This window comes from Artemia franciscana, chromosome 7 (genome assembly GCF_032884065.1).
Source record: "Artemia franciscana chromosome 7, ASM3288406v1, whole genome shotgun sequence".
Lineage (NCBI taxonomy): Eukaryota > Metazoa > Arthropoda > Branchiopoda > Anostraca > Artemiidae > Artemia > Artemia franciscana.
Window position 1 is genome coordinate 17782286 of NC_088869.1, and position 19949 is coordinate 17802234.

At 35.3% G+C, this 19949-nt stretch overlaps 1 protein-coding gene across 1 annotated transcript in view; it reads right to left on the bottom strand.

Moving 5' to 3' along the window:
• Positions 1 to 14262: 14262 nt before the first annotated feature.
• Positions 14263 to 19949, bottom strand: part of LOC136028922 (N-acetylgalactosaminyltransferase 7-like) — a 56264-nt gene continuing 50577 nt past the window's right edge. The window contains exon 11 of the mRNA XM_065706897.1: positions 14263 to 19095. Within this exon, the coding sequence (XP_065562969.1) occupies positions 18955 to 19095 (141 nt within the window). The 3' untranslated portion in view covers positions 14263 to 18954. The remainder of the gene's footprint in view (positions 19096 to 19949) is intronic.

Consider the following 19949-nt stretch of genomic DNA (forward strand, 5'->3'; position numbering starts at 1 on the left):
TGGAAAATTTCCTCCCCACACTTAAAATCCCTCCATGAAAGTTCCTCCAACGTAAAATGCTCCCCACCACCCAAGGGCTACGAAAATTCTCCTGGAAAATTCTATTCTCGTTGAAAATTCCTTCGAAACTTGGTGGGAAAAATAAGCACATGTCCTAGATATGTTATTGACGTAATCAAACTGAATCCGCTCTCTTTGGCGGAATTGGAGGGGATTTACTAGTTTGGGCACTTCCAGATAAACTAGGACGATGAAAGTTGGCAGGCGTATAAGAAAGCAGACTAGATTAAATTAGAAATATTTTCGTCATCGATTCGACCATCTGGGGGGGGGAGGGAGCAAAAAAGATAGTTTAGACGATAGTATGGCACTTGGTATTTACCAAGGGACATATAGCGATCGCAAATTCTTTCGGTCTATCGGTTTGTCGGTCTGTCCCGGTTTTGCTAGTTTGGGTACTTACAGAAAGTACCTCGTCGCTCAGGCCTCTTATTTTAAATCCCGACCAGATCTGGTGACATTGGGCGGAGTTGGAGGGGGAAACCGGAAATCTTGGAAAACGTTTAGAGCCTGAAGATCGAGATGAAGCTTAGTGGGAAAAATAAGCACATGTCTTAGATACGTAATTGACATACCAGACCCGATCCGCTCTCTTTGGGGGATTTGGGAGGGATTTACTAGTTTTGGTGCTTCCAGATAAGCTAGGGCGATGAAAATTGGCAGGCGTATCAGGGACCAGACTAAATTAAATTAGAAATATTCTCTTCCACGAATCGACCTTCTGGGGGGGAGGGAGCAAGCAAACAAGATAGTTGAGCAGAACTTTATTCGTCAATAAAAAATGACTGTTCTTCAGTATGGCTTGTGGTCATGGGGTATGATTCTCACTTAAGGTACGAGAGGCCTCAGATTCGAATCTAGGACCAATCCAATTTTTACAACTAGATATGTGATCAATATAGCGATTGCCGAAAGTCGGCAGGCATATCAGGGACCCGAACAGATTAAATTAGAAATAGTTGCTTCCCCGATTTGACCATCTAGAGGGAGTGGAAGGAGGTTAATCTGGAAAAATTAGAAAAAATTAGATATTTTAACTTACGAACAAGTTATAGGATCTTAATGAAATTTGATATTTAGAAGGATCTCGTGTCTCAGAGGTCTTATTTTAATCTCTTTTGCAGGGGGAAACTGGAAATCTTGGAAAACGCTTAGAGTGGAGGGATCGTAATGAAACTTAGTGGGAAGAAGCTCTTGGTTCTTTTGACCTCGTCACAAGTGATGTATGAGCTCTTGTTGAAAATGAAAAATGCCCTTATAGAGCTTTAAATATCCTTATGTCAGCCATATTGCCTATTTATGAAAGCGCATGCCTCCTAAAGACTATAAAGCAAAAACAAACTTGTTCTACGAAAGCCATGGATGTCGATGGAAATAATAGATGAGATAGTATTGAGAAATAGGTTATATGAGAGATATTTAGATGGTCGGAGTGATGAAGGTTTTCACCTATTTAAAACAGAGGAATCTAGTGATAAACTTCGAAGAAATTCAATTTCTAATTTTTATAATCATAATTTTAAGGATAGCAAAAGGAACATGATAGAAACATGGATGATAGTAAATGACCTTATTAGTGACAAAGGAGATAAGAAGAATGAAGAAGTGTGTTTAAGCGGTTGTTACCATGATGATAAAAGTGCAACTGTTAATAAATTGGGTATTTTTTTCTAGAATATTGGTCTTGAAGTGCAAGCCAGTGTTTATGACAAGTATCAAGAAACGCAGGGTAGTAATTTTAGTGACAAAAGAAGTGAATCTCTGGAAAGAATTTTAATTTGCGTACTAGTGAGGAAGTCAGTAAAATTGTGAAGTTGCTGAAGTCTAATTCAGCTGGAGTGGATGGCTTAATTCTTTCAGGGCTTAAAAAGCAATTTTAGGTACATACTACCCTATCTGGTGTTTATTATTAATCTTTCTCTAGAAAAGGATAAGTTCCCTGAGCTGTTTACAGTCACGAAGTTCATACCCCTCCACAACGGTGGCTGCAAAAGCGATATTAAAAACTGGCGAGCGATTTTGTTTTACCTCTTTTCTCAAAAGTATAAGAAAAAGTTGTCCATAAACTCCTATATGATTTTCTCCAGGTTAACAAATTATTAACGGAAACCCAATTTGGGTTCCAAAAGGGACACTCCACAACTTATGAACTGCAGCATCTGGTAGAATGTGTTAGTGGTATGTTGGATAAAGGGTACACAATGTCAATTTTCATTGATATAAGGAAAGCATTTGATAATGTAGATTTCAAGATTTTGCTGGGCACTCAATTGTTTACCAATATATTTCATATGGCTATCTGATTTGGAGCAGCAATTTTTAGAGTAATTTCGAAAGAGTCCAGATTCTTCAGAACAATACCGTGAGGATCATAGGCAAGTATGTCAAGGATATGAATGACACAAGTGCTTGTTTTAAGTCCTCAAATTTGTTTGATGTGGGCCAACTGCAGGATTATCGAGCAGCATTTTCGTTTCTCAGTGCGTCCATAATTTAGTCCCAAGTGTTTTTCGTGACAATTGCCGTGCTAACAGTAATATTCATGAATATCTGCAATCTGGAATTCTCTACCAGAGAGCATCAGGGTGGCTGAGCATCTTCTAGAATTTATGAGAAAGTTAAAAGATTATCAAACAGTTCGTGGTAACGAACTATAGTAAGGAGTGACCTGGCTCAATAGTAAATGAAACTCTAAAAAAAAGAATTTTGATACTAATAAACACATCAAAAGAATTAGATTTTTATGGTGATTTTAAATATATAAATTTCATTAAATTTATTCTTACTCGTCAAAAGTTACGAGGCTGAGAAAATTTGCCTTGTTTTGGAAAATAGGGGAAAACACTCCCTAAAAGTTATAGTATCTCAATCAAAATCACACCATCGCATTCAAAGCATCAGAGAACCCTACAGTAGACGTTTAAAACTCCTATCTAAAAAAATGTGGAACTTGGTATTTTTTGCCAGAAGGTCGATCACTGGTGCGTGTTTACTTTTTTGTTTGTTTTTTCCCCAGGGGTGATCGTATCGACCAAGTGGTCCTTGAATGTTGTGGGAGGGCTCATTCTAGAGGAAATTAAAAGTTCTAGTGCCCTTTTTAAGTGACCAACAAATTGGAGGGCACCTATGCTCCCACGCTCATTTTCCCCCAAAGTCAACGGATCAAAATTTTGAAATAGCCATTTTGTTCAGCATAGTCGAAAAAAGATAATAACTATGACCTTGTGGCTGACTTACTCCCCCACAGTCCCCGGGGGAGGGGCTGCAAGTTACAAACTTTGACCAGCGTTTACATACAGCAATTGTTATTTGGAAGTGTGACCTTTTCAGGGGGATTTTTTGGTTGAGGGGGTGAGGGGAAGGGGATACGTGGAAGAATCTTCCCTGGAGGAATTTGTCATGGGATAAGAAGGATTCCCTGAAGGGGGCGCAGGATTTTCTAGCATTATTTAAAAAAAAAACAATGAAAAAATAAATATGAAAAAGTTCTTTCCACTGAAAGTAAGGACCAGCATTAAAACTTAAAACGAACAGAGATTATTACACATATAGGGGGTTCATCTCTTCCTGAATACCTTTTTTTTTAATTTAGAAAAAGGGAATAGTTGTGGGAAAAGTCAAAGTCATGGCCAATTGTAGAAAAAAGCCAAGACAGATTGTCCAATTAGGTGGGCAACCCAGTCAAAGTTAATTTTACCCCTTTGATTACCGTTGTTACTGTCTCCCATTTATACTACACCTCTCCGTGCATGCATGTCACTCCACAATGCCGAACTAGAGTCAAACTCCTGAATACTCTTTACGCTAAATTATTTTTTGTAATTTTAAAACTATTTATTCTACAGCCTTTGTGATTCAGGGGTCAATCTTAAAGAATTGGGACAAAATTAAAGCTTTAGTGCAAAGAGCGAGGTATTAACGAGGGGGCAAACCCCCTCATTTACATAATAAAAACATACAAATAAAGAAGTTCGCTAAGTAATTTAATTTGTATATTAAGTATATTTTTTAATAATAAAAACGTTCGTTAAAAATAGAAATTCTAGTTGCCTTTTTAAGTAACCGAAAATTGAAGGCCTCCTCCCCCACCCTTTTTCTCAAAATCGTTTGATAAAACAAAGAGAAAGCCATTTAGCAAAAAAAAATTAATACGCAAATTTTGTTTTAATTATTCATTTGCGGAGAGCCATCAAACATGCATTAATGCAAAAACGTTCAGAATATTAAATAAAAAAACAAGTTTTTAACTGAAAGTAAGGAGCGACATTAAAACTTAAAACGAACAGAAATTGCTCCGTGTATGAAAGGGGTTTTTCCCTCCTTAGCGTCCCGCTCTTTACGCTAAAGTTAAGTTTCTTACTGCTTTAAAAATAGAGTTAAGGAAAAGAGTCAAACTTTAGCGTAAAGAGCGAGGCATTGAGGAGGAAAATCCCCTTCATAAGAAGTAATTTCTGTTCGTTTTAAGTTTTAATGTTGCTCCTTACTTTCATTTAAAAAAACTTGTTTTTTTTTATTTGATTTAATAAAGAATGGTTGAATTTCTATTCATTTGTGAGGAGATAGGAGGTAGTAGGGAGGTCTGGTTGGCTGGGGTTGGTAAGAAGGAATGGGTGGATGGTTGGTAGTGAGGAAGTAGGGTTGTTGGATTTTTTTTGAAGGGATATTGTCAAGGAAATTGATATTTTTTGTGGTATGTTCATTTCTTTTTTTTAGTTATTTATTAGGTTATTTTTTGGTGTGTTTAGAAAGTAGTTAATTTTTGCTACAATAGGCCAAAAAAAAATATTGTATTTATAATTATAAACATAATTGTGTTTACAAATAAAGTAACGTATTATATAAGATGTTATGGCTATTGTTTATCGAACAACGCCGAATGCATAAGTAAACAATTCTTTTTTAACTTTATTTTTGGATATTTTTAAATTTAAAATGCAATCATTAATGGATAAAATTTCCAAGGGAGGATATTTTCCATGGAGGAAAATTTCTGCAGGGGCGGGGTTCTGGAAAAATTTGTCCATGGAGTTTTTCGCTCCACTCGACTCTTTTTTTCATTTAAAAACTTGAAAAACAACCCAAAGTACGGTTTTGGGTACTATATGGGACCTTATAATTTTAAGTCGAATTTACAAAAAACGATCAATTACAAATAAAAAGTTCAGAAGAACTCACTCAAATCCAATTTTGCTCTATCCCAAGAGATGTCGTTCCTATCAAAAAGTTCGTGGTAACGAACAGTAAGTAAGGAGTAACCCGACTCAATAGTAACCTAAACTCTAAGGACGTGAATATTAATACCAATAGATGCATCAAAAGAATTGGATTTTATGCTGATTTTAAATATAAAAGTTTCATCAAGTTTAGTCTTACTCATCAAAAATTAAGAGACTCGAAAAAGGGGGCGACATCCCCTAAGTCCGATATAATCTTAATGGAAATCACACCATCAAATTCAGCGTGTCAGAGAACCCCACTGTAGAGGTTTCAAGTTCTTTCTGCAAAAATGTGGAAATTTATATTTTCTTCCAGAAGAAAGATCACGGGGGTTCCACGTGGATCCACGTAGGGAGGGGGGTTACGTGGGAGGATCTTTCCATGGATGAATTATTTATGGTGTAAGAGAAGTTACATGAATGGGTCTCTGGATCTCCCACCACTATTAAAAAAAATCAGAAATTAAATAAAAAAAACAACAAATTTTCAACTGAAAGAAAGGAGCTACATTAAAACTTAAAGAGAACAGATACTCTTACGCGTGTGAGGGGGTTTATTCCTTCCTCAACATCTCGTTCTTTACGATCAAGTATTTTTAGTAATTTCAAAAGAGTTATTTATTCTAATTAAATACCCTTTGGATTCAGGGGTCATTCTTGAGGAATCGGATCAAAATTCGAACTTTAGTGTAAAGAGCGAGGTATTAACGAGGCGGCAAACCCCCTCATATATGTAATAAGAATATGCGGATATAGAAGTTTGTTACGTAATTTAGTTTGTAAGTTACGTATATTTATTACTAATAAAAACGTTCGTGAATAAAACTAAAAATTCCAGTGCCTTTTTTAAGTAACGAAAAAAATTGGAGGGCAACTAGTTCCCTCCTCCACCCGTTTTTTCTCTAAATCATTCGATCAAATTTTTAGAAAGCCATTTAGCCAAAAAAGTATTTAATTATTCGGGTACGGTGAGCCAAAACAACAATCTGAATTAATTAAAAAACATCCAGAAATTAAATATAAAAAAAACAAGTTTTTTTTTTAACTGAAAGTAAGGAGCGACATTAAAAATTGAAACAAACAGAAATTATTCCGTAGATGAAAGATGCTATCCTCTCCTCAACGGCCTGCTCTTTACGCTAAGTTTTTTTTTATTGTTTTAAAAAGTAGTGTTGTGAGAAAGAATCAAACTTTAGCGCAGGGAGCAAGGCGCTGAGGAGGGGCCGAATCGTTTAATACAGGGAATAATTCTTCGAAGAGTTAGGGAATAGTTTGCTATCTTCGAAGAGTTAGGCATAGTGGTGCCAAATTTCCTAGACTCCTAGAAAAGACTCCTAGGCAGTGGAAAAAAGGGATTAATGTCGCAAAGTTTGATAGATCGCCTACGGCCGACCGAATCCCTAATGTATCCTGGATCAATCATTATAGCAAGATTTTCGATACAGTGATATATGCGGTTCATTCTCGTTTTGCCAACCTCTTTTCTAATTTGTTGCCTAAGAAAATCACTCAAGGTCATGTACCTCCTGTTTGTGTTGACCGTGTCAAAAGAGGTGTGGAGAGACTTAAATCGAAATCTTATGATATAGGCGGCATCAGTGCTTTTCACCTCAATACTGATTCGGAGGAATTAGTTTATCACTTGCAGTTACTTTTTCAGATGTGTTTATGCTCTTCTTTAGTCCCTGATTCTTTTTTAGTTGGTAACATTACGTCAATTTTGAAACGTGGTAAGGATCCAACTAGTTGCGCTTCGTATAGGCCTATTACGGTTGCTTGTACTTAAAGTAAAGTATTTGAATAAGTTTTGCTCTCTGATCTCCTGTCTAAAGTAGATTATATGTCTAATCAGTTTGGCTTCAAGTCGTATATAGAATGCTAACATGCTCATCGTGCTATAGCTTCGCTATTACTTGAAGCGCATAAAAATGGTATTGAGGTTCATTTTTGTGCACTCGTTGTTTCAAAAGCATTTGATTACATATGCCATAGCCAACTTTGGTATTCTTTAATCCAACTTGGTGCAATAAAAAACTCTATGCTGGGTTAAGTGATGAGGCCCGTCAACGCTTGGGTCCTTACCACCCTTTGATTAGACTATATTGATTGTATTGTCTGTGTTATTTTGTTTTTCTTTCCTTAGTGTTTTTACTCCGCTTAAATTGTCAAAACAAGCGGGTAACAAATAAATTAATTATTAATTTAATTCCTGTTGTCAGTCATTTCTATGTTGAAATTTGAGTCAGTTTACAGTCTATTGTTCCCCGTTCCTTCTTCGTTAGCCTGTAAATGACCCGGAGATAATATACTGTCACGGAAAAACAAGCATTTATACTTAAATTTTTAATATATCATTGATAATTGTCTTTTGAATTCTTGCTCTTCCAAGCCCACTTAGGAACACTAAATTCACCATAATTGCCAAGATGGCCAAAAATGTCACTATCAATATTAGGAGGGTATACAACTGAATATTAAGTAGCAAGGTCAGCACATGAATTTGTCAAACAGTACACATTTTTCATTTTAAAAAGATAATTTCTCCATTTGCTATTTTTTGTTATTATTTTTATTTATATGTTTTTTTATCCATTTGCTGTTATTATGGTCTATAACAGAGCACTTAAGCATAAAAGCATATTCGGTTTCCATTTTAACAATTAAGAACGAATCCAGACGGGACTTAGATTATCTTCCCCTGTAACACGAGATGGGATGAACACGACTTATGACTACGAAAGAAGTTATATATATAACCATATAACATGCCATTATATAGCCTTACAGTTATATAACAATGCAGGTTTTTAATGCATCAGTTTAAAAACTTTTCCATATAAGAAGTTTTTTTTAAAAAAAGTCAAAAGCTACATTAAACCAAAAGACAAGAGGAAATGAAGATGAATAATAATTCAAGCTTCAAACAAATATAAATCACTATCAACAAATAAATGAAACCTAAGACAAAGATAAATTACAATAAATAATCAAGTCGAAGTTAGAACTAACAGAAATTGCCACAAAAAGGAATAGGTTTAACGCTTCCTAAGCTTTCAAAAGACAATAGTGCCATTCGTATTCCTTCTTGAAAGTCTTGGCAATTTTGAATTCACTAAAGTTATAAAAGCAAGAAAAAAACTGTTTTGAAAACTGTTGTCCATTATTTTTGTTTTAGTGAACCACAAATGACACTCTAATCTTTAGAAAGCTTAGGGAGCGTTAGCCTTATCCCAGTACCTAACCTGTACGACAGTCTACCCCGTACTGTACCTAAATACATACCTATCCGTACTACAGTTTTAACTGTTATAAACATAGATGCTATAATCTTAACAAATAGAATTGGTAGCACTAATGCTAACAAAGACTATCGTTTAGCTTCTATCCACTCCATCAAACACCCATTTTAAATCTAGAAATTCAACAAATAGCCTGCCCTCTTTTCTCCTAATCAGCCCTAATAAAATAAAAATCCGATTTATAGGACTATAGTCTTTTCTGAACCCTGCCTGCGAACCTCATAAAGTTCTATTTTGGTCTATCCTACGACATAATGTCTTTGCAAAAATCTTACTAAGCACAATACTCAAGCTTATACCTCTATAATTTTTATGGTCTAATATATCCCCATTTTTAAATAACAGCATTAGAATAGACGTAGCTCAAGACAAGGGCCATTCTGCCTGCTCAATATACCAGAAAGTATCCCTGCTATAGCAGGCAGCAGCCAAAGCCGTCCCTACTTCCACACTGCGGATGGTACTAAATCTACACCTGGAGTAGACCTACCTCTGGCGCCCTAGCCCCTGACCACACCCTTTTTTCCCAAACAAACCCGATAAAATATTGTGACAGCGATTTTGTTAAAAAAAAGTTCAAAGACCCTATAACAAAAACTCAGGGGTCGATACAACCCCCAGGGCCTGGTGACATCCGTTGTAAGTTATGCCCTGGGGGCATATATGGGTCTTATAGAAGGGATGCTCGTATAAACTCCAGAGAGGACTCATTTGATTGGAAACTGGAAGTTCTAATTCGCTTTTTAACAGTCAAAAGAGATCAGAGAGCAACTATCCCCCCACGCCCTTTTTTCCCAAATACATCCAAAAAAATTTCAGATAGCCAATTTGTATAGCCAAAACAGTTCAAAGATCCTATAAAAAAATTCTGGGGTAGACAAACTCCCCAAGGCTCCAGCCTTGAATTTCAAATCAAATGAGCCACCTCTGATGTTTACACGACCACCCCTTACAAAAAACCTAATATTCGATCTCTGTAATATTCCTTCAGTTGCTCTCCTGTCCTAATTTCATGTTCTATTCTCTTAGTCTTCAAAATTTTCTTATAATTTTTCCGAATCAACTTATAGTTCATTTAAAATCTAGTATTTTACCTGCTACCTATGATATCCCTCACTTTCCACCAAGCCTCTAAAACTTCATGGCGTTTCTTTTCAAAATCTTCAAAATTTCTTTTTCAAAATCCATTCTTAATATAATTCTTAACTTTGCAATTTCACTTTGAACCCAAGTCATATACAGCATCATAAACTAATGCTAATAGATCCTCTATTTTTGCATCCCCTAATAAAACCAAACATTTCTGTAGTTCCTGCTGAACTTCTTCATTCGTTATCATTCTCTAAAAATCTTTTTGTTACTTTCTAATCCCTAAATTCTCATTTTCCATTTGTTTTTTTTCCCATCACCATTAGCCACTAGTTTCTTACAACGAACCCACTCAAAAATAGCCTTAGTAGGCAAGTGATCCGAACCTTTTGCTGTCATCACCTCGAAATCCACACAGAGACGCCAAAGAGGAATACCCAACAAAATATAATCAATCACGCTTAAAGAAGCCCCTGAAAAACAAATAAAATCTCCCACTCCTCCATTCTTTCCAACTCTTCCATACAAAATAAAGAACATTTCCTTACCACAAAAATCCAAAGTCTTACGACCCCAATTGCAAAAAGTAGCTTCAGCAATACAGAAATGAGGTAAGACTAAAACTGCAGGAGTCACCCATCCCAGCAGGAGTAACCCAATGCAGGAGTAACCCAAGCATAACCATCAAAGCCCCCATGAGGCAAAACGAATCAGAAGGAAACTAAATAGAAAGTTTACATTTTTCGTCTTCTAATATACACCACGTCTCCTTCTCGTTGAACGAGCTTGACTCTGGAGGAGTATAAATTGCACAAAAAATAATAAACCGTCCATATGCTTCGACTGTTAACCATATCAAATTACAAGAAGTACTCTTCAGCTGTTGGACTTAGTGATTAGACAAAAATTCTCAGAAATAGAAATTGCTACTTCACCAAAAGTTCGTCCATTCCTAAATTTTTTACAATGGACACCGGAATACTAAACCTTGTAAACTGAATTTAATTTTCCAATCAAGTTTCAGATAATGCTACAATATCAAACAATGAAAAATGTTTTAATCTAGTTTCGCATACTTATTTTTCTTTTCTTCCAAACTTATTTTAGCTGTGAAAAAATACCCGAACCTTAACTACTCCATTTTTTTAATCTTTACTACACCCACTGTCTTTAATAATATTTCTACCCAGGTAAGTGAAGCTGTTCATTTGATCGATCTTCCGTGTTATCCAACATCACCTTTTCACCTTCGCTTATTCCTAGTTTTAGCGAATTATTCTTCTTAACATTAATTTTCCAATCTAGTCTTGCGCAGAAAAACAATTCCAAGAAGAGTGGAAGAGTTTTGATTAAGAGTTGATTGTTGGACCACGGCTGCCTTCAGGGGATAGGGGTTGTAAGTTCTAACGATTGGCTTGTCCTTCTTTTATCTTTGCAGTGCCGATTTATAGTAGTATGGTTATGGAAAGTGACAGAAAGCTTCATAGTACCAACTAGGCTCGATATGATTATATTGCAGGTTTTGAGCTCTTACAACAGTTATAGCATTTAAAAGTTTCCAGGGGTTGACAACTTCAGTTTTAACATAAATATTAAAAGAAAGTATTTAGATTAAAATTCTGAGGCGAAGTAATTTTCAAATGTAAAACCAGTCATCTTTGCTGATGAGGGTCTTGGAACTTCTCCTTGTCGATGTACGCATTATAAGCTAAGACTAATAATTTGTCTACATTTCCGGTAAATTTGAGGCAAAGGAGACCTGTCTCTATGATTTTTGCATCTATTCAAAAGTTCGTTGTAACGAACTGTTGCCCGACAGTAACCAAAACTCTAAATAACGATTTTTTTTTAAATAATCCTGTATTTACGTGCAGGCTCAATAAGGGGTGGAAATGTTTTTCCGACTTGTAAAAAAAAATATAATAAAGATGCATAAAAACCACTTTTGATGCGCTTTTTGAGTTTGTTCTACCCCCCCCCCCCCCCCCAAAAAAAAAAAACAACAAACGCACACACACTCAGAAAAATACAACCACCACGCCCTCCCAAGCAAAAGCCCTCGGGACCATATATCAATTTCTACTTCCACCCTCCCCTCATCTCTCCCTTAGAACTAATTCTATATTTACTCGAAGGCTCAATGAGAGTTGGGATGTTTTAGCATTAAAATCCACCTCTCTCCCTTCCTAAAAATAAAACAGTTAGAGAAGCTCATTGTAGGGGTTAAAAGGTCTTTTATACAAATGTCTGGAATTGTGTATTTTTTACCAAATAATGATCATGGATGGCAAACAAACAACGGGGAATTTACCAAAGACAAAGAAATTTGTTAAGACCTTAAATATTTCGATTCTATACCCAAAAGCCGTCGAAAGTAAACTATGTTTATAAATTAAATAAAACTTACAATAAAATAAGATCTTTAAAACTGAAAAATTAAAACAGTCCCAAGTTTGTTGCTTTTATGATGGGAAAGCAGCGCGGTGTTCGTCATTATTTAAAGATTATGGATGTATGTTTTTTTGTCCCTCCAGGGATGATCGCATCAAACCAAATGTCCTAGAAGATCCGAGAGAGGGCTCACAATATATTTATTCACTAGATACCACTGTTGTGGAGGTTCGAGCAGAAAATAAAAATTCTAGTGCTAGTTTTAAATGACCAAAAAGATTACAGGACAAGCAGGCCCCCTCTCAGGTCCCCCTTTCTCAAAATCGTCCGATTACAATTTTGAGTTTGCCATGCTGTTCAGCATAGTTGAGAGGCCAATAGCTACTCCCAAAGCCTCAGGGGAAAAGTTTTTAAGTTATAGAATTTGCTCATTGTTTACACATAGTATTTGTTATTGGGAAGTATGCATACATTTTTCGGATGGGGGGGGGGACGAATTTTCTGCTTGGGGGCTTTCCACGGAGAGGAAATTTTCCACGGGGTAAAATTTTCAGGAAAATTTACCGGAATTATTGCACAATAATTCCGTAATTTATACGTCTTGGTTTCTCTTTGCCGAATCAATTTTACGTACCGAGATGTTAAAGGTAATTGTTCGGGGTAAATTTTCATCGGGATTGAATTGTCTAGAGGATATTTCCTTGGAGAGAGGGATTTTTCCATGGAGGTGGAGCCAGATTTCCTGGCATTTTTTAGAAAAAAATTAGAAATCAAATAAAAAAAAAGCTATTTCAACTGAAAGTAAGCAACAACATTAAAACTTAAAACGAACAGAAATTGTTACATGCTTGAGGGGGTTGCCCTCCTTAGTACTTCGCTCTTTACACTAAAGTTTATATTTCGTCCCAATTCTTTAAGAACGACTCCTGAAACAAAAAGTTCGTTTAACTAAAACAGTAAGAAGCTTTTTTAAAAATACTAAAAAACTTTAAGAGTGAAGAACAAGGTGTTGAGGAGGGGACAACACCCCTAATATACATGATAATTTCTGTTCGTTTTAGGTTTTAATGTTGCTTGGTGCTGTCAGCTGAAAAAAAAACTCTTTTTTTATTTATTCTTGGTTAAGCTAAATAAAAATGGTTATTTAGCGTTGTTTAAGTTTTTAAAATGGTTTTTAAAAACAATGAGAAATTAAATTAAAAAAAAAATTGAAACTAAAAATAAGGAGCAATATTAAAACTTAAAACAAACAGAAAATAATCCAAATACGAGGAGGCTATTTCCGCCTGAAAACCTCACTTTTTATGCCAAAATTGGACCTTTTGTCAAAATTCTTTAAAAACGTCTGAAGAAAGACAAGGGTCGTTGACTAGAACAACAAACCTTTTAAGACACTGTTGTCGATAACAACTAATTCGTAGCAACTGGTTAACCCCTAGAACGGTTTTATCAGTTTTTCTTCTTTTACACAACCCGTTTTCACACTCTTTGACATTGTTGGGATGTAGAGCTCCTAATATGAAAATAGTTTTGGATAATAGAACCAACCAGTTCCATACCCAAGCAAGAAAGATAAGGGTTTTTGAAAGACAAGGGCGTCTGAAGAAAGACAAGGGTCGTTGACTAGAACAAGAGATTTTTTTTTAAGACACTGTAGCCAGTAACAACTAATTCGTAGCAACTGGTTAACACCTAGAACGTTTTTTTTTTTTTTAGTTTGTCTTCTTTTTCATAACCCGTTTTCACACTCCTTGACATAGTTGGGATGTAGGAGCTCCAAATATGAAAATGGTTTTGGATAATAGCAGTAACCAGTTCCATTCCCAAGCAAGAAAGACAAGGGTCTTTGAAAGACAAGGGCGTCTGAAGAAAGACAAGGGTCGTCGACTAGAACACAAGATTTTTTTTAAGACACTGTAGCCGGTTACAACTAATTCGTAGCAACTGGTTAACACCTAGAAAGTTTTTTTTAGTTTTCTTCTTTTTTTTGGATAATAGCAGCAATCAGTTCCATACCCAAGCAAATTATTCCTTATGAAAAAATAAATACTTCAAAACATATATGCCTACCTTTGAAATTTGCGTCGTTTAGCCTGAAACATTTTTGAGGCACTGTAGCACAGTTGCTCTTGCATGAAAAGTTATTTTAAAATAAATAAGTAAAAACAAATCAGGGCCTGAAAAATCGATAGAAAACATTTCATATGTCTCCAGTAAAAAAATTTATTCAAAATACATCCCACAAGTCCAAAATGCAGAAGTTACTACAAATAAATAAACAAAACAGTTATCCATCACCTCTGCAGACCTGCATAAAAACAAAACAATTAAAAAATCACAGGAATATTCCTCTGAAGCAGAAGACACTTTGTTTTAAAGAAATATATTTGGACATATTATCTAATTACTAATACAATTTCTAACCAAACATTTCAAGAAAAGTTTTAGACAACAGTCAGATACTACTACTACTACACACAACTCTTCACAGAACCACCCTGTCGATGCCAATCTACCTCCCCACACTCGCCCTTCGTCCCACCCTGTTCAGAGGGTCTCTCTTTTCTCCGTTCCATGTAGTTACCACTTCTTTTAAAGCCCAATCTGCATGAGCGTAGTAAGAGTCATAAGCATTCTACACCTTAGGAAGCTTACACACAAATTTCGGAGAGTAGATGACCTTTTGTCAATTCATGCATAAGTCTACCGACAACTCTTCACAGAACCAACACACCTGATGCCAATCCATCTCCCCTCACTCACCCTCCGTCCCACCCTCTTCAGAGGCTTCTCTTTACTCCGTTCCATGTAGTTACCACTTCTTTTAAAGCCCAATCTGCATTAGTGTAGTAAGGGTCATAAGCATTCTACACCTTAGGAAGCTTACACACAAATTTAGGAGAGTAGATGACCTTTTGTCAATTCATGTATAAGTCTACCGATAACTCTCGACAGATCTAACACACCTGATGCCAATCCATCTCCCCTCACTCACCCTCCGCCCAACCCCCTTCAGAGTGTCTCTCTTTACTCTGTTCCATGTAGTTACCACTTCTTTTAAAACCCATCTTCATTGGTGTAGCAAGAGTAATATGCATTCTACACCTTAGGAAGTTTACCCACAAATCATGGAGAGTAGATGAAGTTTTGTCTCAGTTGTATCAGTCGATTAGAAGAAGCCACTTCTTAGCGTAACAAAATGAGGGGAAAAAATCGAACCAAAAAGAGAAAACAAAAACAATCTAGAAACAATTTTCTGATACTTGCTTGTTAGAATACACATATCTTTCCCCCAACAAGTCTTTACAAAAAAAGGGGAAACTACGCGTAAGTATGCGATATCTCTATATAAGTTAAACTTAATTGTCTTATGGTATTTCTGGAGGATGTAAATTTATCAAAGGTAAAAAAAGAAGACAAAAGACTTTGAAAAATACTAGAAAATTTCAAGAGTAAATGATATGAACACATGATTCATTCTACTCTTAGCTCACTGTGTTATTTAGGGTTAATTAAAGCTAATATTATATTTAATTACTAAAAGTGAATGGCTCTAGCCGCTAATGCTACCTGAGCACACTGGGTCGATTCACCGAATCTATTTAATTTCCTTAATTCTCATTTTGTTCGGTACTCAAAATATTAAGGCATTTCAATTTTCTTTTTCAATAATATGTAAAAAAGCCTTTCCAAAAATCATAAGAAAGTTTTCCATGTGAAGGGGAGTAAATTTATGATGAAAAGTCGCATTGCTATTTCTGAATCAAAAGTTTTGCCAGAGTAGACAAAACTTTCCAACTTCTGCGAAAAATTGGACATTCATGTGTTTTAAGCACATTTGGAAAATAACATTTGAAAAAATGCACTTTATCTGGTCTATGAGATAGACGAAAGTTAGTAATTTTAAATACGTTTTATACTTTTTCTTTCTACCTTTGTTCCCAAGTCAACAAAAGAGAATTTAATTAATTATTTGTTTACCTTGATGAAAATGTTAAGAACTTACCCATACCCAGGAAATTTCTTAGCACACCAGTAGATTACGCTTATTCCCCCCCCCCAATTACATTGAGGGACATGTAAATTGTTTTCCCGTTTCTTTCTTTGGATTGTTATGTAGCTTTGGATTAAACATTCCAAGACAAAACCAAAAAAGTACCATGTTCTACTACAGATTTCTGCAAGCTTTGTGATCTCGAAGCTTCAAAATTGAATGGCGAACTCGAAATAATTGTCATTTTAATTACAAGGAAACTACAAGTTTTCTGGTTAGATTCGAACGAAACGAACGAAAAAGCATGGTTTTGGAGAGCAGATATTTGGAAATTGCAAAAATGTATTTGACCAAAACAATTGTCTTCTACTGCTCTCCAAAATAATATGTGGAAAAAGCTCCAAATACAAATCGAAAAGCCCAATTAAAATAATTGTTACCTTCAGTAAAAAAAAGAATGCTAACGTTCTGGTAAGTACAAGCGTATCCACGTGTCTACACATATCGCATGCAAACGTAAAATGGTTGCCACCAGGGTCAGTTCCTAAAGTACTACATTTGCCCGAATTTGCGTGCCACGAGCGATTTTCGGTGCGACAGTAAATTTTTTTTACTGTAATAGTGCTGAAATAGCACGTCCGTGCTACAGGTGGCAACCCTAATAAGCATGGTTCTGAAACGAAAACACTTTAAACTTTAACGGGAATACAAGAAACGTTTTCAGAACGTCTATAGGGAGTATCTATATATCCCAGATTGGCACCTATGAGAAGCTATGGTGATCCCACAGTCTAGAGCCGTTTTCAATGTATACGTTTTTTGTCTTAAATTTGCTTAGGAGCTTTCAAGCGTAACAGATCGTGCAAGAACAGCGCCAATGTTGTGCTTCGTAATTGGTAGAGATGGACACTGATTTTCTGACAAATATTATTAAAATACATAAAAAAAAAGTTAAAACTTCCCCATGAGATTTGTGTAATGTACTAATAAAGAATTATTTAAAGGGTTGACGAATATAAAGTAATTCCATTTATTTTGAGCTAAGCACAAGGACTTGATTTGCCAAAACTGCGAATAACACCTTAACGCCATTTGCTCAAAAGATTTTAACAAAATTCTCTTCTTCTTTTTTTTATTGGAAGACGGTGCAGCCTATTTATTCACTTGTTTTGCAACCCCCTGCCCACTGCTTTTATAGGTTCCCTTTTTAATTAATATTTTCCAGTTAAATTATTGACTGACTAATGATTATCCATCCTGATTTTTCTGCTTTTGTTTTGGCATTCTTTGCCAGTTTTCTAGTTTTGGTGTTTTTATGATATTTTGTTACTCTGAAATCCAAATTTGGCCCTTCAGAGCTTGTGAGAGTGTGATGTGTGATGTTGTACCCAAAACCTTACACAAGCGACCTGTATAGCAAGTTACTTCAAACAGAACAAAACTCGTGTGTAACTGACAAACACTAATTGCTTCCATTTGTCCTGAGAAGGACTTAACTTCTATGTATTTTCAACAAAATTTCAGAGCCACTTGCTAGAGAAAAATTGAAATGAAAAACTTATCAGTCATAACATCGTATATGCATTAATTGGCTTTGATTTGTGTTTGCAAGAAAAGTGCACTTCTGACAACACTGCTGGGGCCAAGCATAATACAAGAGGTCCTTAAATAGTTTGGAAAGAGGTCGTAAGGAAATATTTAAAGGAAGCAGAAGCTTCCTGGGAAGGATTCAAGGGTGCATCTTTAAAAAAGATAGGGGTAAAGAAGAAGCAAAAAGTCTGCTGTCTTGGTTACATGCAGCTTGGTGCTGCGCTGAGTTGTCAATAGTAGTAGCAGTAGTAGAACAGATTTACTTTTTCCAGTTTTGTGGTACTTCCCTTGTTTTTGGAGGGAAAATGAAAAAAAAGGAGGGAATATGAATTACAAGGCAGTTTTATTTTAATAAAGCTTAACATTAAAAAAGAAAGAAAGCACTATTATGTATGTAAATAAAAAACATTGAAAAGTACTATTTGAAAGCAATACCAACTTTTTTCTCTACTATTTCTTCTATACATTTCTACTTAGTAAAGAAAAGAAAAAGAATATGATATTTATTATTGCTGTAAAAATTTAACAAACGTTAATCAAGAAGTAAACATTATCACTAAGCAGTTTGATCTCAGACATTAATGAAGAGAGTCTCATCTCTCCTGTATTGCGATAACTACAAGTAAAGAGTGTCCTTAATAGACCTAAAAGATGATCCACAAAAAGGAACATATAGTTAGGGCTTAAAGCACAGATAAAAAGTCTTCAGTTTCTTTGATATATTTTTTCATGAATATTGCTTGTTAAAACCAAACCTATTCGGAAGATCTGATACTAACAAAATAAATTCAAGCAAATTCAAAATAACTTATGACAGATTAATAAATTCTCTTGCGAATTCTTATCAGTATGAAACCTTTTATAGTTTAATAAATATTTTTAATACACATAAATTGGTCGTTTGAATAAATTGATCGTTCAGTCAACAGGGCAACACTGGCTTAAAAACAAGGCTGTAGGGTAGGGTACCAGGTTTGACCCCACCCCCTCAATTTTTTTTTATTCAATTCGTAAAAGCGTTACAAGATGTTTAGAAACACATCTTAATGCGCTTTTTTAAGTTTTTTGCAGCCCCCTACCCCCCAAAAATACCCCCGAACGAAGATCCAGGATACACCCTGGCTTCAAAATTACATCACTATCATCAAGGATAGCTTGAAGGCATGCATAATACCCGACTCTCTTTTTTAACGTTACATGTTAGGTCTATTGAGAATCTACATTATATACATTTTGTGGTCCAAATTTTCCTTTTACCGCTTACAATGATAATAATAATAAAAATTAAAACAAAATCCTAAAACAAATTGTAAAGCTACCATTTTGGTTCAAGAGGCTTAAATACCCATTTGAAATAGTTATCTCCTTCACTACACGGAAGCATTGCGAGTTTTCTTGTGACTGCATGAACAGATAAGCATTTCTTCAGGGTTTTGTGGTACATCACATGGGTTTGCTGAAAAAAAAAAGAGACATTAACGACGAGGCAAGAATACTTAAATTATGACCAGCATACTCATGGAGATAAAAAAAAACATCCCATGTGTAATAAGTTTTAAAACATTTTTTTTGTAAGAAACTTTCTAATACTAAAATATCAGTGACCAACCAGCTAATTTTACCAACTCTCGGCTAGGAGACAACCACAACCCTTCACTCAGATTCGCTCAGAACACCAAGTAAATTTTCTTTTTTTAACTTTCTTTTTTTAGGTGTCTTATTAATTCGTTTGACACATTTTATTCTGCTCAAAATTTTCCTTCCTTTTTGCACGAAGGGCTGAGGGACTTTCAGCCAAAAGGTTAGCATTGTTTTATCTCTTCCACGGGATGAAGATTTTTCTTTGTTTATTTATTTTTACATCTTTCTTACTCAATCAAGATGTAAGATTCTCCCCTTTTCATTGAAACAACACACTAGATATAATTTGCACACATAGAATAGACTAATCTTGCAAAGAGAAAAATTCTTTTGAAGAGTAGACCATATCTCAAAAATTCACGAATCGAAATTTATCTGGTACTTGTTAATCATACGGAATATACTTAAGAATTTTGATCTGCAAGATCTGACAAAACTTGGTTGAGCTATCTGTATTTGGAGACAATTAGCCTAGGCTCAGGAAAAAACTACTTTGTAGATATATTTTAATTAAATATTTAATATCTAGCGAATTTTCTAATATCTCTCTGTAAAATAACAAAAGAGAATTTTCACGCTCTGAAATTTTCAAAATGTTCGGTTCTATCTTGTAAACACACATTTTAACAAAAAGGAGCTCTCGGTAAATGTATGACAGTTCATGTTATT